At 41.8% G+C, this 23,633-nt stretch overlaps 1 protein-coding gene across 2 annotated transcripts in view; it reads right to left on the reverse strand.

Moving 5' to 3' along the window:
* LOC124267820 (E3 ubiquitin-protein ligase MIB2-like) overlaps window positions 1–23,633 on the reverse strand; it is a 72,882-nt gene that overhangs the window by 10,111 nt on the left and 39,138 nt on the right. Inside the window, exons 2-11 of one of the 2 annotated variants that reach the window (XM_046702817.1) lie at window positions 19,073–19,278; window positions 18,559–18,727; window positions 17,815–17,921; window positions 14,512–14,706; window positions 12,475–12,620; window positions 5,695–5,799; window positions 4,797–4,901; window positions 4,197–4,419; window positions 1,924–2,084; window positions 1,004–1,152 (exon numbers count right to left, since the gene is read on the reverse strand). In XM_046702817.1, coding sequence (XP_046558773.1) covers window positions 1,004–1,152; window positions 1,924–2,084; window positions 4,197–4,419; window positions 4,797–4,901; window positions 5,695–5,799; window positions 12,475–12,620; window positions 14,512–14,706; window positions 17,815–17,921; window positions 18,559–18,727; window positions 19,073–19,274 — 1,562 coding nt within the window. In that variant the 5' untranslated portion in view covers window positions 19,275–19,278. The remainder of the gene's footprint in view (window positions 1–1,003; window positions 1,153–1,923; window positions 2,085–4,196; window positions 4,420–4,796; window positions 4,902–5,694; window positions 5,800–12,474; window positions 12,621–14,511; window positions 14,707–17,814; window positions 17,922–18,558; window positions 18,728–19,072; window positions 19,279–23,633) is intronic. The other variant, XM_046702816.1, reaches the window with a different exon arrangement.

Below are 23,633 nucleotides of genomic sequence, written 5' to 3' on the forward strand. Positions count from 1 at the left end.
TGTGATATAACCTACTTGCCAATAACCAACACCAGGGCTGTGATATAACCTACTTGTCAATAACCAACACCAGGGCTGTGATATAACCTACTTGCCAATAACCAAAACTAGGGCTGTGATATAACCTACTTGCCAATAGCCAACACTAGGGCTGTGATATAACCTACTTGCCAATAACCAACACTAGGGCTGTGATATAACCTACTTGCCAATAACCAACACCAGGGCTGTGATATAACCTACTTGCCAATAACCAACACCAGGGCTGTGATAGAACCTACTTGTCAATAGCCAACACTAGGGCTGTGATATAACCTACTTGCCAATAGCCAAAACTAGGGCTGTGATATAACCTACTTGCCAATTATCAACTCTAGGGCTGTGATATAACCTACTTGTCAATAGCCAACACTAGGGCTGTGATATAACCTACTTGCCAATAATCAACTCTAGGGCTGTGATATAACCTACTTGTCAATAACCAACGCTAGGGCTGTGAAATAACCTACTTGTCAATAACCAACACTAGGGCTGTGATATAGCCTACTTGCCAATAATCAACTCTAGGGCTGTGATATAACCTACTTGTCCATAGCCAACACTAGGGCTGTGATATAACCTACTTGCCAATAATCAACTCTAGGGCTGTGATATAACCTACTTGCCAATAACCAACACCAGGGCTGTGATATAACCTACTTGCCAATAACCAAAACTAGGGCTGTGATATAACCTACTTGCCAACAGCCAACACTAGGGCTGTGATATAACCTACTTGCCAATAATCAACTCTAGGGCTGTGATATAACCTACTTGTCAATAGCCAACACTAGGGCTGTGATATAACCTACTTGCCAATAATCAACTCTAGGGCTGTGATATAACCTACTTGTCAATAGCCAACACTAGGGCTGTGATATAACCTACTTGCTAAAAGCCAACACTAGGGCTTTGATATAACCTACTTGCCAATAGCCAACACTAGGGTTGTGATATAACCAACCTGCCAACAGCTAATGCCAGGGCTGTGTCCCCATCTTTGTCCCTGGTGTTTTTCTGAGCACCGTGTTGGATGAGGAACCTGGCGAAGTCCAGTTTGTTCTCATGGGCCGCCGTGTGTAGAGGGGTGACGCCCATGTAGGTGCTGTTCACCTGGGCGGGGGATAATGAAGAATCAGTAGACAGTATTAAAGTTACGACCAGCAGGCATTGTGTGCTGATGACTCGACTTGAGGTTACACATGTATGTGGATGTCCACCACTCTGTTCATTTAGCCAGAGGTATCAAATCACTACAATCACACCTGATTGAAACAACTGATTTAAGGCGGCATCAGAGCGAATGCTGCTATGTTTATCGTCAATACAGTACCTCTTTGTCGATCATTGGCCGTGTGATTAGGAATAATAATATACACGGCTACAATGATATATACAGTTGCACTGCGATAATATATACAGTTACAATGGTATATACAGTTGCACTGCGATGATATATACAGCTACAATGGTATATACAGTTGCACTGCGATGATATATACAGCTACAATGGTATATACAGTTGCACTGCGATGATATATACAGTTACAATGGTATATACAGTTGCACTGCGATGATATATACAGCTACAATGGTATATACAGTTGCACTGCGATGATGTATACAGTTACAATGGTATATACAGTTGCACTGTGATGATATATACAGTAACAATGGTATATACAGTTGCACTGCGATGATATATACAGCTACAATGGTATATACAGTTGCACTGCGATGATATATACAGTTACAATGGTATATACAGTTGCACTGCGATGATATATACAGTTACAATGGTATATACAGTTGCACTGTGATGATATATATAGTTACAATGGTATACATAGTTATTTCCTGTTGTCGATTACACTATATTCCTACCAGATCGGAGTCCCTCTGGATGAGATTCCTCGCAGCACTTATATCGTCTTCCAATATGGCCTTGAAGAACACGGCTGTCCCTGCATCCTGCTGTTGGACATCTTGTAGAGCTTCTAGCAGCGCCAGGCCAGCGATAAAGTTTCCGAATCCTCCTCCAAGTTCTACAAAACAACAGTTGTTTACACCAGAGCGTCTAACAGAGCATGACAACCTCTATAAACTGCATTTCAAAAACAAACAAACTTAATTCATAAAAAACCAAAACCAAATAAATATATACTCTCCCAAAAAAGAAACGCATCACGAAAATAGCAGTTTCATGTAGCAGTGAATTAAAACGTGATTCATTTTACGAAAGGTTTTGCTCTGTTTATGAGTGCTATGGTGTTTATGTTTTGAAACATCACAACAAAACGCACCATCCGTAAAATACCCGTATTTAACAGCATGATTTTCAATTTCGGCGTGCAGTGTCACAGAATACACAATTCACATGCAATGCACGTGAAAGTTGGGGATCAGATAGTCTCAATGATGGGTATAAAAAGGTGATCGCTGTCTGTCGATTATTCACTGTATTTGGTATATTGTTGACGAACTCAAAATGCCACGTCTAAGTGAAGCCAACCGTCATATCGCCATTGGTTTGTTTGAAGCTGGCCAGTCTCAACGTGCAGTTGCCCGACGCATGAATGTTCACCAAAGCACCATTTCACGGCTCTGGGAGAGATATCGCCGGCAGAATGCGGTAGCAGATGCCCCTCGTAGTGGGCGACCTCGAGCGACCACTGCGGCGCAGGATCGCTACATCCGGGTACATCACCTGCGCCATCGAACAGCTACGGCGACCAGTACCGCTCGACAAATACCCGGATTGAGGAGGCTTTCTGCACAGACCGTCAGGAACAGGTTGAGAGAGGCTGGTTTACGTGCCAGAAGACCTTATTTTGGCTCTGTGTTTCGACAACAACATCGTCGACATCGAGTTGAATGGTGCACCAACGTTCAGGCCTGGAACCTACCGAACTGGTTCAGTGATGAATCACGATTTCTATTGGAACAGACGTCGACGTGAACGTTTCGCCGACGCTTGCGTTCCCCAGGTGGACAGATTCGGCCGGGAAAGTGTTATGATGTGGGGAGCGGTCACCTGCAGGAGGAGAAGTGATTTGGTGATTATCCAGGGCAACCTGACAGCTCAACGGTACTGTGACGAACTCCTACGCCAACACCTCCTTCCAATCATTGATCGCCAGAGGGAGTTGTTTCAACAGGACAATCCTATGCCCCACACAGCACGTCACACTAGAGACTTCCTCCAGAACCACAACATCAATGTGCTCCCCTGGCCCTCAAGATCACCGGACTTAAACCCGATCGAACATCTGTGGGATGCCCTGGACAGACGGGTGCGACGCCGTAACCCTCAGCCCCAGACACTTCAGCAACTCGCACAGGCACTACAGGCATAGTTGGCTGCGATTAGGCAAGACGAGATGCTGAGACTTATTCGTTCGATGCCGAGGCGATGCCGTGCAGTTCTGGATGCCCACGGTTGTCACACGAGGTATTGACTTCAGCGCCACCACACGTCTCCATGTGACACTCAAACTGACTTTCCTCGAGTTGGTGCCAAAGACGGATAAGTCTGCATTCCTAGTGTGCAATTTCGCTATATTTCATTTACTCATAAATCCTACAAGATGTTTCAAAATAAACATAAAATTACAGTTGAAATCCCTATATGCGTTTCCTTTTTTGGGGAGTATATATTTCATGTTAAATGCGTCATATGCAGAAACGTACATTACTAACAGATCATCAGATCGCATTTCTTACAGGAATACTATTACCTAACTTCAGTTCTGTTTGCTTGTTCGTTCTTGCGGATTGTTTTAAGTTATTTACATATCTGACCATTCGTCATATCTGATGGTTCACTTTAGTTCATATATGACGCTTTTCTCGTTACAAGTGAATCTGGCGAACCACCATTTGTAGTATAAAAAACCGTGAAGATCCGGGTCAGAATTGGTCTTCAGCAAACTATACCTGTCGTAATATTCGACAGACGGATTCGGGTGTTCAGACTCGCTGTCTTGGTTGACATAAGTCATCGTATCCAAATTGCGTAGATCGATGATCATGCTGTTGATCACTGGATTGTCTGCTCCATAGTCAATCATATCATACAGACTGCCTCCATATAGCTGGGGTACTGCTGAGTGTGGCACTAAACAGTGACATTAAAGAAATGTTTCGTTTTCGCTTACGCAATCTTAAACGTTCTTCCTCCTCATCATCATCACCATCATCATCGTCGTCGTCGTCGTCGATGTCGTCGCTGTCGTCATCATCATCATCTTCATCCTCGTCAAATTCTCCATCCTCCACTTTACAGCAGCATGGATTGAAGAGATACACTCTGGAACCAAATTTGACAGCAGCGTCTCCATCAGAGTCGATCTTCACGACACGACCTCGTCGACCGAGCACCTGCCGGATGAGTGAATAATACAACACATTAATTGATCTCAGTCGTAGCGACCTTCTGTACTAGTAAACTGTATGTTGTATTCCCTTCATATAATAGGTAACATTACGTCATCTCAAGGACCAATACTTACATCTAATTAATTCAATCAGTCCATAAGCCTACATACATGCCTGTAATATGATGATGGTGACATCTCGCAGATGACAAGATGGCGGTTTCAGTAACAACCACCTACCTGCCGTGGTCCGTGTGAATATGCTTAAGGTGTCTAGAACTGGCTTCAGATGTCACTCACTCACTCCCCCCCTCACCTAAACTCACTCATTCACTCATTCACCCACCCACCCACTCACTCACTCAAACGGCGTTTCCTTACCTTCTGCATGTCATCAAGCCATCCGCCATGATCCTCCTGGAGGTTCTTGACCGTCTCCTCGTCGTCAGTGATCCTCACAACGTTGCCGGGAGACAGTTTCGGGACCTGCGACCAGACATGTACATAGGTTTGCGTTTGCGTTTGCGTTTGCGTTTGCGTTTGCGTCAATAACTGATGGCTTAACTTAATCGCTGTTACAAATATCACACGTCTATAAATCATACGTGAATGTAGAGGGGAAACCTGCCACAGTGTTAGACGCCAGCTAATTAGCGTCCTGTCATAAACTGGAACATTGTATCTGTCTAATTAGGGTTAGTATTACATGTAAATTACTATAAATAAGATAATTGACATATCATACTGCAAGGTTGTGACCAGTAGCATAAGGTGAACTAGGTACCATCTGCAACCAGTGACACCGCAGTCTTTGACCTGGTCTGTCTTGCAGTCAAGGAACCTATTTACCCTTCCGCATAGCACTTTCTGCATGGACCCGTGAAGATCTGGGTTAGAACTGATCTTCAGTAACCCATGCTTATCGTAAGAGGCAACAACTAACAGAATCGGGTGGTCAGGCTTGCCGACTTGCTTGACACATGTCACCGTATCCCAACTGCGTAGATCGATGTCCATGCTGTTGATCACTGGATTGTCTGATCCAGACTCGATTATTTACAGACCGCCCCGCCGCCATATAGCTGGAATATTGCTGAGGGCGGCGTAAAACTAAACTCACTTTCTTCGTTGCTAAAGCCCTAAATGAAGCAAGTCTACATTTCCTCAGTTTCTGAATCTTCTTTCCTACTTGGTCTCTTTTTCAATTTAAAAGGAATTACTTGTTTTTATAAACATTATATGTATTCAGAGACAAGGCGTTAGTTTATGTTTGACGTACCTTTCTGAGAGCACTTGGCACAATTCTCCACTTCTGACTGTCAAACTCCACAGTGGCATCCCCCGCCTGGGAGAACCCCCGCACCGTACCCGTCTTGCCAATAAGCTGCAGATAAAAGAAATATAATATTCCATATCTGTAACAATACATGTATGGCAGAAATACTGGTTCGTGGCGTCAAGCACCTAACAAACACTATTTGTTCTCCTTAGTCATTCGTAACTACTCGCCTCTTTCCGTGACCTACAAGAAGAACGCCACCCGGCTTGCCGGAATGACACGAGTAGTTACGAATGCTCCTTAGTGTGCTCTACTGGAAGGGCAGGACATGTTCACACTTTCTGACAATGATTCCAGTGCTCCATTCATATAATGTCAACCGTTCGTTTGTATGGGATCCTAGAAGGGACATTGTCGCATTGTCGACCTCACAAAAATAAGCAAAAAGAGGCAATAGTAATCAAAGGGCGACAATGCGACAACGCGATCTTTTGACCTTGAAAATTGTCGCTATGTCGCATTGTCGCACTTTGGATGAATAAAATTTGTTTATTCAAAGCGCGACAATGCGACCTAACGACAATGCGACAATGGTCCTTCTAGGGTTCCATACGTTGCCTCTTACGCACAATGCAAACTGATAGTCAAGACGGGTGATTCTCTGGTTTTGATGTTTTCTGTTGTCTTGTTCCAGAACAAGTGCACCATATTACTCAATCTACGCTATTAGTAATTAATTATCTTACAGTGTATAATGCCACAAGTCTACTGATATAATTACAGAGATTATTACACTAGCAAGTGTGTCATATGACAACGAGTGTGACATTTTGTACTGCACGAGCGAGAGTGAGACCAATACATAATTTTTGCACGCGTTTCGTCTAAGTAGTTTCACACACTTGCTCGAGTGTATTATTTTCGTTATTATCCATTCTATTCATGTACATTTGTGCACTGAAATCCAAGCCTAAACCGAAAGTGATGGCAACAAGTATGCTTCAGGAAGAGCGGACGAACAATACAGTTGAGCCGAAGGTACAGAGTGGCGGAGGAAAGGCCAGATCAATACTTTGCCCATGTACATTTGTGCACTGAAATCCAAGCCTAAACCGAAAGTGATGGCAACAAGTATGCTTCAGGAAGAGCGGACGAACAATACTGTTGAGCCGAAGGTACAGAGTTGCGGAGGAAAGGCCAGATAATTACTTTGCCCATGTATATTTTGTAAGCTGGAGTATCATGGACTAGAGATGTGCAAGAAGTGGTCAAGTCTTAATCATGGAGATAAGCTTCACTTTCTAAGGAGAGCAGGACTCTGTTTCCGATGTCTACGCAAGGGGCACATTAGTAACCAGTGTGACAAGAAGATTGTTTGTGGAAAATGCGTCATATTACATTATGACGGACCCAGATATTGAGAACTTCATGGAAGACACGGTGAGAAGGGCTCCAATGTCTGCGTGTCACACACAGTGGACCATATGGGGGCTGGAGAAGGAGACTGCACTCTAGCTATAGTACCGGTGCTCGTCAAGATGAAGAACAGCAGTCAGGCTGTTCGCACATATGCATTCGTGGACCCAGGAAGCAGAGTATCAATTGTATCTGAGAATTTGAAGAACAAGCTTGGCTGTGAAGGGAAAAGAATGAAAATTGAGCTTCAGACTATGGGAAAGCCTTACAACATGGTAACATACTGTGTCAATGAGGTGAAGGGAGTGACTTGGGTGGAGACAATGTGGTACAGTTACCTAAGGCATTAAAAAAGATTTGGTCCCCCATAGTAAAAGTTCCGTTGGAACTTTTCATTCCAGTATTTGTTCCTGTAATAATGCATGCGGAACATTTATTTCGTTCCACATACACAGAATGTCCTCCGGGTATATAGAAACGTTCACACACATCCTATGGAACAACTCCTGTGGCTATCAACAAGCAATTATAATGTGTGAAAGTTCCTTAGAAAATAGAGTCAATACAGTAGTGTCATCAGTGGTATCATTTGTCTGTATTGTGGGCCTTGGTTTCATCTTTTCTTAATGCATACATGTGTTGATAAACTACTAAATGCTACTCTGTCTCTTTTTATCACGACACTTTCTTCTTGGTCTGCTATTTTCTATTTTCATTATGGAAATAGAGTCCTAAGAATCCGAACTGTTGATTCTAAATGAATCTTCTGTTAAAAAGAGTTCACTTTCGCTTACGTCTGTGGAATGTAGTTTATAAGATGTTTCAACAAAATTGTAGTTTCCATCCATCTGCTCACCTTCAATAGTTTCTGCAACATTAACCATGTCAATCTCTTCCTTTGACTAGCACAACTTCACCATTCAAATTCTTGTCATTTTGAAGACTACATGTTGCTGCTGGCTCATGATATTTCTTGATATTCATTTGTTTGTATGTGTTGATAAAACCACCTTCCATAGAGCTAACTTGATCCGTGTACTCTCGGGGTTTTCCTGATATCATGTAGGGTCCATTCCACTTCACTTTAATAAGTCCTCTTTGTGTCTTTCGCGATTTCACCATCACTTTATCACCTACTGTAAACTTTTGTGCTTTTTAATTTGATTTTCACCTATATCTAACATGATTCACGTGTATTTCGGGCTAGAGAAATCCCGGATGTTGAGAAGTTAAACGAGTCCAGTTTGCATTCAATAATGACTGGAATAGGTTAGGCCTACAGTATTTGTTCCTGTTCAATGGAATATTGCCGCATGTGCGGAATTTTTATTCTTGTCATCTGTTCTTTGTTTCACGGCCTTTATTCTGAAACGGAACATTTACTACTCGGAACGAAACCAGATTTACAGGTATGCTCTAAGGACAAGATGCCATCATCATCTCACAGCACCAAATACCAACACAGGCTGATGTTTCGCAGTGGCCACATCTTTCAGAGATAATGCTACCAGAGATCAACACACAGATCGGCTTGCTATTAGGCAACAATGTGCCTGAAGCATACTCACCGCTACAAGTGAAAACAGGACCGTCAGGCAGCCCACACGCAACATTTAAACGACTAGGATGGGTTGTTTGGAATCTGGTGAGAAATGAGATACATGATGGATCTATGATAACAGTGAACAGAGTTGAGATTAGAGCTTTAGAAGAGAATGAGAACTGAGAAATTTTGATCGGTTTGTAAGACATTCAGGAATGATTTTCCGGAACGTCTCGTGGATGACAAAGAGCAACCTTCATATGAAGCCAAGAAGTTCTTGACAAAAGTGGAAGAGAGTATAAGACTAGAAAATTAGCAGTACACTAATGCACTGCCATTCAGAAGAGAAACAACACAGCTGCCATGTAATCACAGCCAAGCATTCAAAAGACTGATGAATTTGAAACACAAGATGGGAAGAAATAGGAACTTTTTGAAGGACTACAGAGACTTCATGGACAAGATAGTAGCTAAGTGGTATGATGAGAGAGTACCGGACCATGAGTTAGAGAGAGATGATGGGAGAGTGTGGTTTATTCCTCATCACGGGGTCTATCACCCCCACAAGCCAAAGAAGATTCGCATCGTGTTTGACTGCACAGCCATGCACAAGGGAGTTTCAATGAATAGCCTATTGTTGCAGGGACCAGATCTGACAAACCGCCACATAGCAGTCTTATTACGCTTCAGACAGGAGCCAGTAGCAGTAATGGGAGACATTGAATCAATGTTTTACCAGGTACAGGTACCCAAAGAAGACCGGGACCTTCTCAGATTCCACTGGTGGGAGAAAGGAGACTTGAATACTGAACGCATAGTGTACCGTTTGTGTGTACACCTGTTTGGAGCTGTCTCTTCACCCAGCTGCGCAACTGCTGCTCTACGTCAGACCGTCAAGGATAACAGATCTACGTTTGCACCACATGTTACACCACAAATCCTTCTATGTGGATGACTGCTTGACATCAGTTGAGGATGAGGACAAGGCGATGGAACTCATTGCCTCATGTGAGTGCATTGTGTGCTAAGGGAGGATTCCACGTCACCAAGTGGGTGAGCAATAGCCCTACGGTTATTCATAGCATTTCTGTTAACGAGCGGGCTGGTAGCGTCAAGACTCTATATTCATTGAAGAATGAAGAATTACCAGTAGAGAGGGCATTGGGTGATCTCTGGCCAGTACAAAAGGACTGTTTCAAATTCGACATTCAAGTGAAAGCCAAGCCACCGACAAGACGAGGTATTCTGAGTATAGCTAGCTCAGTCTATGATCCCCTGGGCTACGCCTCGCCATATGTTCTAGTCGCGAAGATCCTACTGCAACGGTTATGTAAAGAAAACCTTGGATGGGATCAAGAAATCTCGTACAGTGACAAAAAAACATGGCAACAGTGGATAGATGGATTGAGCAAGTTGAGAAACATTGAGCTACCGAGATGCTTTAAGCCAGCAAACTTCGGACAAGTGATAGTCTGTCAGTTGCATATGTTCTCGGATGTTTACGAAGAGGGCTACGGAGTTGTAGCGTATATTCGACTTATTGATGACAACAGTCAGATCCACATTTCCTTCGTCATGGGAAAAATCAAGAGTAGTGCCGCTGAAAAAAGTGACAATACCCCGAATGGAACTTACAGCAGCGACACTAGCTGTTAAGTTGAGCAGAATGATTTCTGAAGAACTTGAGTATGAAATCACAGAAACATTCTTCTGGACGGACAGCATGACTGTGCTGCAATACATCTCGAACGACACATCGCGTTTATACTGTAGTAAACAACATGAAACTTCATCTCATCATCTGCTCCTTTGTTCCGAGCCTCGTATGTCAGTTCTCATTCTCATAATTCATGTTCCTCAAGATTCATAGTTTTCACTTCTCATATTCAAATTTCATGACATACATATTCAACTTCATTATTCTCATAACAAATCCTCTCCATAACAGACGAATGAAACGATTGACTGTAAACAAAACAAAAAGCAGTAATAAGTACCTACAGTTTTACACCTACAGAAAATTACAGTCAATAAAATGCAAACAAATGAAAAAATTGATGAAACATATTTACTTTAACAGCTGAGCAATTATATGGAAATTATATAGAAATTAACCTTAAACATTAGAAAGAATAACTAAATGAACCTACACCCTAACCTTTCTAAAATATATTTTAAATTTACTGAATGAAGAAAGTTAACAAGTGCATGAAAACTGAGGACCTTTATCAAACATTGCAATAAAACATGTAACATTTATATAATAGAAATATTATATTACCAATCTCAAACACTAAATTTCTTATCTCAAAAACAACATGTCTTCTGCAAAACCCACATGGCAATGAATGAGATTTGGTTCAGTGTCAATGTTGTGCATGCACATGATAGGGTGTCGCAGGGTGGAAGATCAAAGCAGTCAATTGGTAGCAGACGAGTTCAGCTCCATTAACCCGACATATGAACATTATCTACGTAGAACATAAAAAATAGACTGTGGCACGACTACACTCCCATAGTTATCTGATAAGCCCGAAAATATTTTCCTCCAGAGTCTGGGCCAGCCTGTTATCTTGATGATTAAATGAAACTATGACATTATCTTCATCACTGTGTTTTTCAGCAACATGTACGATTAACGCTTGTCAGAGGAGACACAAAGCATTTGATCTGGACAATCAGTTGTCCTTATTGTGGACGCTAGGTGGCTGAGTGGGTTAGATTTTGGTGCCTTATGCTGAGATTCTGGGTTTAAATCCCAGATAGATTTCAACCTCCCAAAGTTTTAGCACTAATACAAACACCTTTGTCTTTACGGTTGCCTCGAACTCACAGTTGTCTGGAAGTAAACATTCCGTCCCTATGTTCATATTAATCATTTACATTTGTGTGGAACCTCGGATTACTCGAAGCATTTACGCAGGTCCCTTCAACTTCGTCTTATCGCTGTTTGACCGTGACTGTATACATGTCGATGTTTGTTTGAGTGCAGTAATTGTTCTGTCAAATCACTGTAACAGCAGTACTTTACTATGAAAATCTTACAGTGTGTCTCATGTCTCCACAGCTGCATTTATAGAATTCTATTATATATAGACATATGCGGGAGCTGAAATATACTAGTACTAAGATATATACAAATACATAATCCTAGTAAAAGTATAGTCATCCGTTTACAAACTGCATTTTTACAACACATCTCCAGTGGTAAACTTTATCTTGAATGCATAGGCGTTTATATGATTATGGAAAACGTTGTGTCGCCTCTATTCGTGCGTTAACGATACTGAAGATGTTCACGTCATGTGCAGCGACCAGTACACTAGCTCCTTACACCGCCTGCCCATCACCTACCCTTGCCATACCTGCTGACCAGTACACAAGCTCCTTACACCGACTGCCCATCACCTACCCTTGCCATACCTGCCGATGACCAGTACACAAACTCCTTACACCGCCTGCCCATCACCTACCCTTGACATACCTGCTGACCAGTACACAACCTCCTTACACCGCCTGCCCATCACCTACCCTTGACATACCTGCTGACCAGTACACAAACTCCTTACACCGACTGCCCACCACCTACCCTTGCCATACCTGCCGACCAGTACACAAACTCCTTACACCGCCTGCCCATCACCTACCCTTGCCATACCTGCTGACCAATACACAAACTCCTTACACCGCCTGCCAATCACCTACCCTTGCCATACCTGCTGACCAGTACACAAACTCCTTACACCGCCTGCCCATCACCTACCCTTGCCATACCTGCTGACCAGTACACAAACTCCTTACACCGACTGCCCATCACCTACCCTTGCCATGCCCGCCGACCAGCTCCCTGCAGCTTCATGCACTTCCTTCAGCGCCTCCTCGTCCAGCTCAATACACACCTTGTCCCCTTCCTTGATGCCAGAGTCTGTGTTGCTGATGGCGCCGGTAAACGCCGCCGATGTGGCATCTGTTGAAAACATTGGGTAATATCTGACAAACAGATATCCTACTTTCTGTACATGTACGCTGTGCTCGAGGCAAATAATGAATTCCTGATCAATTGGATGACCTCGTTAACTTGGTCCCAATCAGAAGTCGTCTGAGTTAACAGATTTTCAGGGTTTGGGAATCCGTAACGACGTATTTATGTTGATGTTCGAACAGTATCTTCCGGACTGTTTGAGAGAAGTTGTAAGTAATAGGAATGACAAGTCGTTATGGATGACCAGCTTCAAGCATGAAAACGGTGTAAGCATTTATACCGAAACGTCGCTATTGTACATTTGAGAAGTTGATCAGCCATGAAGACTTGTCATTCCTAATGCCGTCCGGAATATTTTACTGGTACTTTAACAAAACTTGTCCAAAACCTGTCAACACAATCAGGTCCAAACGTTCGGATTAAATGACATGAACCAGAACGTGGAAATGTTGGCGATGGAGTTGACGCTAAACCTGTCCATGCATTAGACCAAACATGAGTGAGTGAGTCAGTTTGGTTTTACGCCGCTTTTAGCAACATTCCAGCAATATCCCGGCTGGGGACACCAGAAATTGGCTTCACACATTGTACCATGCATGGAATCGAACCCGGGTATTTGGCATGACGAGCGTACGCTTTAACCACTAGGCTACACCACCGCCCCTGTTAAACTGGGTATCCCCCAAACAGAAGTTAGATGACATCTGTCACAGCCGTGTGTGTTACAGCATCTCCCTTTCAGTCCAGGGGGTTCTTTCACATTTTTATAGTAGTATAAAAACAAGCGTCAGCACAAGCCTTGAAAATCCTAATCGGTGTTTGTAAAAATATGAGATCGTTGGGTGAAATGTCCTTTAACACATTCTTTAAAATATTCGATATGAAGATAAGTCCAATACTTCTATACGGCTGTGAAATATGGGGATTACAACAATATGACAGTATTGAAAGAGTTCATTTATATGCATGCAAAACGTTTCTTGGTGTAAAACCGAACACATGTAATAGGATGGTTTACGGAGAATTAGGTAGATTCCCCTTGTTTATATACTCTTCCATTAAAGCCATAAAGTATTGGGTAAGATTACTGCATATGCCATGCCATAGGTTTCCGAAAAAATGTTATGATATGATGAAATTGTATGACGAAAATGGGAAAAGAAATTGGGTGAGTTATATTAGGGAGTTGTTGTACAAAACTGGTTATGGTTATGTGTGGTGTGATCACAATGTTCAGTTGCATACCAATTTTATCATATCATTTACACAAAGAATGAAAGATATCTATTACCAGTCTTGGTCGGAATCACTACTTCTATCCACAAAATGTTTATACTATAATCAATGGAAATCGGACATACGTTTTGAAGACTATTTAGCAAACATCGGCGTAAAGAAGTTCTGTATAGCTCTCTCTCGTTTTCGTTGCTCTTCCCATGAATTATTTATTGAAACTGGCAGGTATACAGGTATACAAAGAGAAAACAGAATATGTCAGTTATGTAATATGAGTACTGTTGAGGATGAACTACATTTTCTTCTAATCTGTCCTGTTTATACGACTCTACGAACGAAATACTTAAAGCCATACTATTATAAGCATCCAAGTGTAAGAACATTAATTTCACTATTAACAGATACTACCACATCAATATTACAGAATCTGGCAATGTACATCTATTTCGCTATGATATTAAGAAAAAGTATTGTTGCAGAAAAGAATTTATATATGACTTCTATCTACTCATGTAAACTCTAAATGTACTACAGGTCTGTGGTCTTTTAAAGTACTGAAATAAAGATTGATATTCCAGTCCGGTACTATTCTTGGTTGAGTCACGCATCAATACAAGCATGGACACGTCTATTGCCTTACCCAGTAGTGGTAGATGTTTGGGGTAATAGTCAGGCCCCGGAGCCTCGTCTGTGTACTTCAGGTCCACCAGACCTTTGTGGCCCATGTTATAAGAGTTGGTATGTCCCTCCTCCCAGGCTACTTCCACAACACTGCGGGCAGAGAGAGTTGTTGGTGTGTTCAGTGACGTCACATGACCTTTACCTCCAGGTCCTCCTGTAGAGAACCATTTTTGGATTCACATCCACGTCAACATTGTAATGACATGCCTATGACGTTTACTGACCAGCTCTTATCAGGTGAAATCACTGAATATGAAATCAAACGAGCATCAAATGATTTAAAAGGGGTTAAAGCAGCAGGTCAGGATGGCATTCCGCCTGAAATCTCAAATGTATCACTAATAAATCCTTATCGTAAGCAACCTTTTAATAGAATCTTAGATACAAGTGTTTCCCCTGACACCTGGAACATAGGAACGTGACTGGCAAACTGTTTTCTGCTGTGATCGAAAAACGTATTAGAACATGGCAAAATGTAAATGATTTGTTATCAGAATCCCAAGCTGAATTTACACCTAATTATTCCCCATCAGACAATATATTTATCCTTCAAGCTTTGTGTACAAAATATTTAAGTAAACCGAAAGGTCGTTTTTACTGTGCCTTTACAGATTTTAAAAAGGCGTTTGACTGATATGCTACATTTATTGATTACTAAAGAATTAACTGGTAAATTGTCAAATGTTCTTCAGAGTATGTACTCATCAGTTAAGGCATGTATGAGGACAGATAAAGGAATCACTGATTGTTTCAAAACTTCATCTGGTGTAAGGCAGGGCGGTGTGCTCAGTCCTGTGCTATTTATATTTTTCATGCATGAACTTGTAAGTGAAATGTATAATGGATGTGATCATGGAGTTTTTGTTTCGCAAGATATCATTGATGTAATGCTATTACTATTTGCAGATGATTTTGCTTTATTATCATTTTCAGTTACTGGCCTCCAGAAACAGTTAAATGTTCTTGGTTAATATTGTGAGAAATGGGGCCTTCAAGTAAACTTGAAAATGACAAATATTATTGTTTTCATAAAAGGTGGTATTTTTAATAAATTTGAAAAATGGACGTACTGTATTAAGCATTGTTTCACACTAAAAATATTTAGGACTGATTGTATTCCCCAGATTATCATGGTCAGCAGCCTGCAAGCAGCCAGCTTGACAAGTATCTAAACCTTTGATCTCCGTATATAAGGTCTTATAAGTTTATATCTTTCCCAGTTGTTTTTAAAATGTTTGACAGAAAAATAGCACCAATTCTTCTCTATGGTTCCGAAAATGAGGAGTGAAATACAATGTTTTCATCGAAAAAATCCCGCTTTATATTTTAAACATTTCCGTTCAATGTTATAACATGTTAAAAAGATTGGATGATAATGGGAAAGATTCTTGGGTGTCTGATATAAGAAATATTCTTTTTATGTCTGGTTCTTCCCTTGTTTGGATATCTCAAGATGTTGGAAATGATAAGTTATTTACCTTTATCCTTAAGCAAAGATTAAATTACATATTTTCCCAAACCTAGCACTGTCAAATATCATCCTCAAGATGTCTGTGTCACTACTTGAGTGAATGGGTGGGTGGGTGGGTGGGTGGCTTGAGAGTGAGTGAGTGAGTGAGTGAGTGAGTGAGTGAGTGAGTGAGTGAGTGAGTGAGTGAGTGAGTGAGTGAGTGAGTGAGTGGTTTGAGTGAGTTTGAGTGAGTGAGTGAGTGAGTGGGTGGGTGGGTGGGTGGGTGGGTGGGTGAGTTTGGGTGAGTGAGTGAGTGACTGAGTGAGGGTTTATGCCACTTGTAGCAACTCTCCAGCAATGTCAGGGATGGATCGACTATGTTTCATACTGCGTACCCAGTTTAGCAATGGAACCGGACGTGAGCGGCTGTTTCACAACGTATAATACATCTCAAATATCCATGGAAACAGATTCCTTAGTTCCTAAACCTCAATACTGTAGTGTATGGGTGGAAAGCTGAGCTGAGCTTCAGCAAGGAAATCAGGGTAAACATGTTCTGGTCGTCAGGTCCTGCCGCCACTCACGGTGCAGTACACATGTTTTATATTTGGGTATTGTACGCTGTCTGTAATAACTGCTAAAGATTCAGTGAAGATTCATAGCATTGTGTTGTAACATTTACCTAATTGTCAGGAATGACAGTCTAACATTGATGTTAACATTATGTTAATTATCTAACATAAATGGTGTCATGAAAAATGTGAACTGTTCCAGACGTACCCGGCTTGTCATGGCATGGCATCTAAGGGGGAAGGGCAGGCCCGCGGCTGTGTGAAGATCAGTGCTTTCAAACTGGATATCGAACCTTGGCCAATTTTCGAAGCTTGACCAGCGTTTCTACCAGCTGCATAGAATTATCTCTGAGTGAGTGAGTAAGTTTAGTTTTACCCCGCACTCAACAATATTCAAGCTATATGGTGGTGGTTTGTGAATAATCGAGTGTGGAACAGACAATCCAGTAATAAACAGCATGAGCATCGATCTACTAGTAATTGCAATGGCGGTACAAGGTCTAAGGCGGTGTAAAAGGTATTAGCAGTGGAGATGTCATTAAAGACAGCCTCCTGAGAGGGTACGTAAGTCCCAAAATCTTTCAAAGTCAATTTCGCTCAACCATACTTTTTAATCGTAGTAGTTTTGTGATTTTACTTTCAGCTAAATCTTCCTTCCATCGCCAGCGGCTGAAGGGATGGTGTAAATCCAGCTAGGGTCCATGCAGGTAGCAAAGGTACTGTAAGTCCCCATGGGCCTTAGTATGGTGATCAACCTTCAGTTGCTGGTGATCTATAGCCCGTTCTTATATTGTACTGTTGTCTCTCGCGATATAGTTTTATGATAGCGTACTAGTTTTAAATTAAGAGCTGTGATATTTTAGTTGTTTTACTGTCCTTCGATGACAGGTTTTTACGTTTTTTCTACCGGGATCGGGTAGTCAGGCTCGCTGACTTGGTTGACACATGTCATCGTATCCCAACTGCCCTCAACTGTAATGCTAATAAGGATGCGACGTTATTAGTAATGGCGGACACAGAAGCAGTGGCAGTACGCGTGTACGTGAATGGCTTCGGGAGAGTGAGTGAGTGAGTGAGTTAGTGAGTGGAAGAGTTAGTGAGTGTTATTCAAATTCAGCAACATTCACCTATAATCACTATCCCCTGGATGTTGTAACTTTGATCAGTTGAGTGATACATGAGTTACCTCTGTTCTGTTGTGCACATATACTCTTAAAAAAGAAACGCATAATGTTGTTACCGTCTTGGTTGTCAAATCTCCAGTCCTTGCCCCGCACCACTGTTGCCCCGGGGAAGATGCCCATAGCCCGGGCCTTCATACACTGGTTTCGTTTGCCCACGGGTACTCTGTGGAATATCAAAAAGATCTGAAAAGAAGTCAACTGACCTCGATTGAACATACTGTCTGTATTTCCCATTATCAAGGGGGCATGTCTAAACCTAACGCCTCTCACCATGTAGAATACGTTCCTTGGTTGTATCAGGGTTCGAAATTCTTCCTGTGTGTGAAACATGGTTTGTCTGCCCCACCGCAATACTCGTCAACATCTTCTGTGTGGGTTCGTTCATGTTCAACTGGGGCATTATCCCGACATACAGCTAGACTGACTGACTGACTGACTGACTGAGTTTGGTTTTACGCCGCTTTTAGCAATATTCCAGCAACGTCACGGCGGGGAACACCAGAATGGGCTTCACACATTGTACCCTTGTGGGGATTCGAACCCGGGTCTTCGGCGTGACGAGCCAACGCTTTAACCACTAGGCTACCCCACCGCCCCACATACAGCTAGAGTATTGCTCAAGTCACTCAACATATCAAAGAGGAAGGTTTAAGGTTTTCTGATCTCCTTTCTTCATTATATTTTTGGTTAAGCGTTGGTCCTTTTTTAAATATTTAAAAGATATTTTTAATCACTAAAGGGTTAATAGTTATAATACTACGCTTATGTTAAAATACTTCACGTAACTGTGTTCTACTTACGCCTGTGCGCCGACAGAGTCAATACGCAGAAATGGATGTGTCAGGTCATGCTTGTCTGTGACGTAACACACGGAACAAAGGTCGATGTCATCACAAACTGAGCACTTCCAACGGATACCCACAATGCCATTCTCTGTGCAGGCGTCACAGATCTTCGTGTGACGGACACCTGCAATATAAGAGGCCTCGCCAGTGGTGGGATATGACGAAAAACACCCCCAAAGTTTCGCATAATACAATTTTTATGATGATATCTTGGACAATCAATCCGACAATGTGGTACAAATACCACAGCCACTGATTGCCTACATCCTGGTAAACGGAGGTGTTCAACATGTTCCTGAAAACTGATCCAGAAGTATTTTGTCGATGTTTTTATCAGTAGCCGCCCGGAAAGCGGCGTTTCCGGATTTATAGGGTTCCGCTGTACGTAACGGTGAGTGAGTAAAGTTTTACACCACCACCATATTCCAGCAATGTGAAGGCAGATGTATATGATAATGAAGATGCTCACCAACAGTGGCGTTGTCAAAAATACGCAAGTCATGTTTTCCGTTTAGTCCAATTCTACAGCTGACCTCAGTGCCATTATCCCAGACCACCTTAGCAGTACTGTTACTCCCATACTGCACCACGGTGCCCACGTGACCATCTCCTCCATCCTGCTCCCCGTGCTGCCAATCAGGACCTCGGATTACACGTATACCAGCTGCCATTGGTCTGTTATGAAATATAATCATCAAACAATGATCAATATAAACTAGTATACATTGTGTTTGACCAAAATTAAAAAACCTAAAAGCATATTTAAATGAATATCTGTATAATTTCAATAGAGTATTCAATAGACCGATCCAATCTGTCAATCAAAACTGGCGAATGCGTCAATTTTGGCCAGTCAGCAGGCCGGGCGCTCAGTGTGGATTTGTCAGACTTATTTCCGGGGTCAAACGATGCCTCCGAAGCGATGTGCTTTGAATTATGCCATTTACACTCGCTATAGCTATTACATATTGCTGTGATTTGATGCGTAACTTTACCAAAACCATTACGATCAAGACAAAAAAATTGAGGCGGATCAAGGAATGCGATAGGCCTAACGAGCAGTTAAATGTCGGCACCGTCGTACACGAAACCTACGTCTGCTCGAAGGTGAGATTTTACACGAATTTACACACTTTCGTGCATGTGCAAAAGCATTACCAATAGATGACAACAAATAGCAATTTAGGATTTTGCAAGTGTTATAAACTTCACGTTTTCAATCACTACTAGGCATTGAGTTGGTACACCATAAACCTGAAATGAGACAGGCGAGAAAGCCGGTGTGTGTGTGTGTGTGTGTGTGTGTGTGTGTGTGTGTGTGTGTGTGTGTGTGTGTGTGTGTGTGTGTGTGTGTGTGTGTGTGTGTGTGTGTGTGTGTGTGTGTGTGTGTGTGTGTGTGTGTGTGTGTGTGAATTTACATTGGTACATTTCAGGAGTAATAACACACTTCTGTCATTTTAATTATAATTCACTAGAAATGATAGCAAGGTATGTTTTAAGAATCTTAGAAAAATAGAAAAATAAATTGGAATGGATTATTAAAAAATGGATTTCCTTATATTCAGTGTCATTTTAAGATGGTGTACAGATTTTGAAGAGAGAAATTTTACTGAGAATAGCTGCAGATTAGCTGCTGAATATTTGCTTCTGGGTATGTCCAGACACGTCCATGGAAACATACTGTGTTAACAGGTCCAGTAACGTTTTCCAGATAATATATACAGACAAACAAGCTGGACGAAGTAGTAGACGGGATATTGTTTTCCTGCGTTGTTCCTTGAAAGGTAGAAACCCATGTTTTCACAAACTTCAAATTTAACTAAATTTGAACAAAGGATAAATATATAAAGGTGACACGCGCAGTTTTGACAATCTTTTTATAAATACCGAAACGATCTGCAACTTGCACATGTGGTTGTGTTCACGGTTTTTATCCGGATAGGAAGTTTTGAGAAAAAGCAACAAACAACATAATTCAGTTACCTTTCCCCTGCTAATATCTTACACGAACGTGAATTGCCGGATAGATTATTTGGTAGAAAATACGCTTCCCAGTCTCAGCAGCTGGCTGAGACGATTTTTCATCGGGCATGTAGATCTAACTACATTTTCACTCGCCAATTATACAACCTGTCAACTAAAATATATTGAAAATAAAATACGTATAACTTTCCTTTCTAAATACCATTCACAAACGATGGATACCAAAGTACAACAAGCAGAATTCATCAACAACATTCGCAATCACGTAAATTACGACTAAGACAAACTAAGACTGTTTGTCTTAGTCGTTGCATCAGTCTGATGACAGTTGCTCGGGTGCAACCGAATGTTCTGGCAATGACGGTATGATCAGCCCCCTGTTGGACCATTCCGATAGCTCTCTGTCCTTCGATTTGCCTCAAATGTGCCATACTTGATGTAAGATAGGATAATGGAGTGATGCATGATGGGACAATGGAGTGATGTATGATGGGACAATGGAGTGACGTATAATGGGACAATGGAGTGATTAGGATGGGACAATGGAGTGATGTATGATGGGACAATGGAGTGATGTATAATGGGACAATGGAGTGATGTATAACTCAACAATGGAGTGATGTATAATGGGACAATGGAGTGATGTATGATGGGACAATGGAGTGATGTATGATGGGACATTGGAGTGATGCATAATGGGACAATGGAGTGATATATAATGGAACAATGGAGTGATGTATGATGGAACAATGGAGTGATATATAATGGAACAATGGAGTGATGTATGATGGGACAATGGAGTGATGTATGATGGGACAATGGAGTGATGTATGATGGGACAATGGAGTGGTGTATAATGGGACAATGGAGTGATGTATGATGGGACAATGGAGTGATGTATAATGGGACAATGGAGTGATGTATAACTCAACAATGGAGTGATGTATAATGGGACAATGGAGTGATATATGATGGGACAATGGAGTGATGCATAATGGGACAATGGAGTGATGTATGCTGGGACAATGGAGTGATGTATTATGGGACAATGGAGTGATGTATAACTCAACAATGGAGTGATGTATAATGGGACAATAGAGTGATGTATGATGGGACAATGGAGTGATGTATGATGGGACATTGGAGTGATGCATAATGGGACAATGGAGTGATATATAATGGAACAATGGAGTGATGTATGATGGAACAATGGAGTGATATATAATGGAACAATGGAGTGATGTATGATGGGACAATGGAGTGATGTATGATGGGACAATGGAGTGATGTATGATGGGACAATGGAGTGGTGTATAATGGGACAATGGGGTGATGTATGATGGGACAATAGAGGGATGTATGATGGTACAATGGAGTGATGTATGATGGTACAATGGAGTGATGTATGATGGGACAATGGAGTGATGTATGATGGGACAATGGAGTGATGTATAATGGGACAATGGAGTGATGTATGATGGGACAATGGAGTGATGTATGATGGGACAATGGAGTGATGTATAATGGAACAATGGAGTGATGTATGATGGGACAATGGAGTGATGTATGATGGGACAATGGAGTGATGTATGATGGGACAATGGAGTGATGTATAATGGGACAATGGAGTGATGTATGATGGAACAATGGACTGATGTATAATGGGACAATGGAGTGATGTATAATGGGACAATGGAGAGATGCATAATGGGACAATGGAGTGATATATAATGGAACAATTTTTATAACTGCATGACATTTCTTTTTACTGATTAGCTATATCCCTCTGAGGCGGAACGAGATTACACAGATATTCGGGATCAATATTGTTTATGATGTTGTAATATTAACAAAATGTCTTGATGTGTCTAACTTTCTTAAAAGACTGTAGATCAATTTATTTATAACACATGTTACACCACGTCTAGCTCCACACAGCGTTCTCCAGGTATCAAGAAGAAGTTTACCGGGGAGTCAGTCTGTTGTATACAGTTTTCCCACACTATGCTTTACTCCCATGCACATCAGCAAGCACTCTAGTTTGAAATCTTTTCATGGGTGTAATTACGCATTGTGTGTGAATTTAGGACATGGTTTTATAACTTTCTTGTTTATCTCTCCGTAAAGCCAAAGGTGTTCCGCCCAAGCGCTTCAGCGTACATGATTGTGCACCTGACGGAACTGAAGACCATGTTTACTTCAGATTAAGAAGGCGATTCAGACTACATACTGTTATTGAGGTTAAATGTAAACAGTGTCTGGAAACGACATGATCAAGTTATTACACTGAGTGCCCATGCTGTAGTCATGTCTCTAGATCAAGTGAGTTACCTCCCGTGACGGAGTGTATGCTGTCTGACAATGACAGTTCACGTGTCTATGCTCCCTACAATGAATGGATATCTATCTCGGGATACGATCACATTCCCTTGCTTATAGTAGCAACGGTCGCTAGGCTAGAAAACATTCGCTCGTCACGTGAAGCTACTCAGGCATTAGGTCATTTAATTAAATAGGTACTTGAAACAAATAGTGGATAATAACGATTGTAAAGGGTATATAACTATATAACTTATAGGTCGTATGTCTAATGGTGTGCCCCCTGTCACCCACACTGCATACCTGCACTAAACCGGAACTGAAATCAATAGATATGCAAACTAGGCGACACATGCCGGTGTGCCTTGCCCGATCTTTGTCCTTGGAGAGCAGGTTGACTGTTTAACACATGTATATGACAAGTGTATAGCAGACAAGTGTATCTGACTGTTTTGAGACATACCTTCTTTGGTGTACTGCTTCCTACAGCCTGTCCTTGGCAATACCGGTTATTGACTACTGTGTGGCAGGTGCCCGTCAGTCCCAATGTACAATGCTATAATCGTCAAAGCATTGTGTGTATTAATGTCATAACGACCTTGTTGACCGTGCAGCTGTAAGGGACCATGTCCACAGGGGAGTCATGCGTGATTATATCCTACACTGTCACGGGGCTTCGGGAATACCACCCCCACCCCATCCCCTCCCCACACACAGGAGTTTAATGT

The sequence above is a fragment of the Haliotis rubra genome, unplaced genomic scaffold (genome assembly GCF_003918875.1).
Source record: "Haliotis rubra isolate DU_JTF1 unplaced genomic scaffold, ASM391887v1 Scf134, whole genome shotgun sequence".
NCBI lineage: Eukaryota > Metazoa > Mollusca > Gastropoda > Lepetellida > Haliotidae > Haliotis > Haliotis rubra.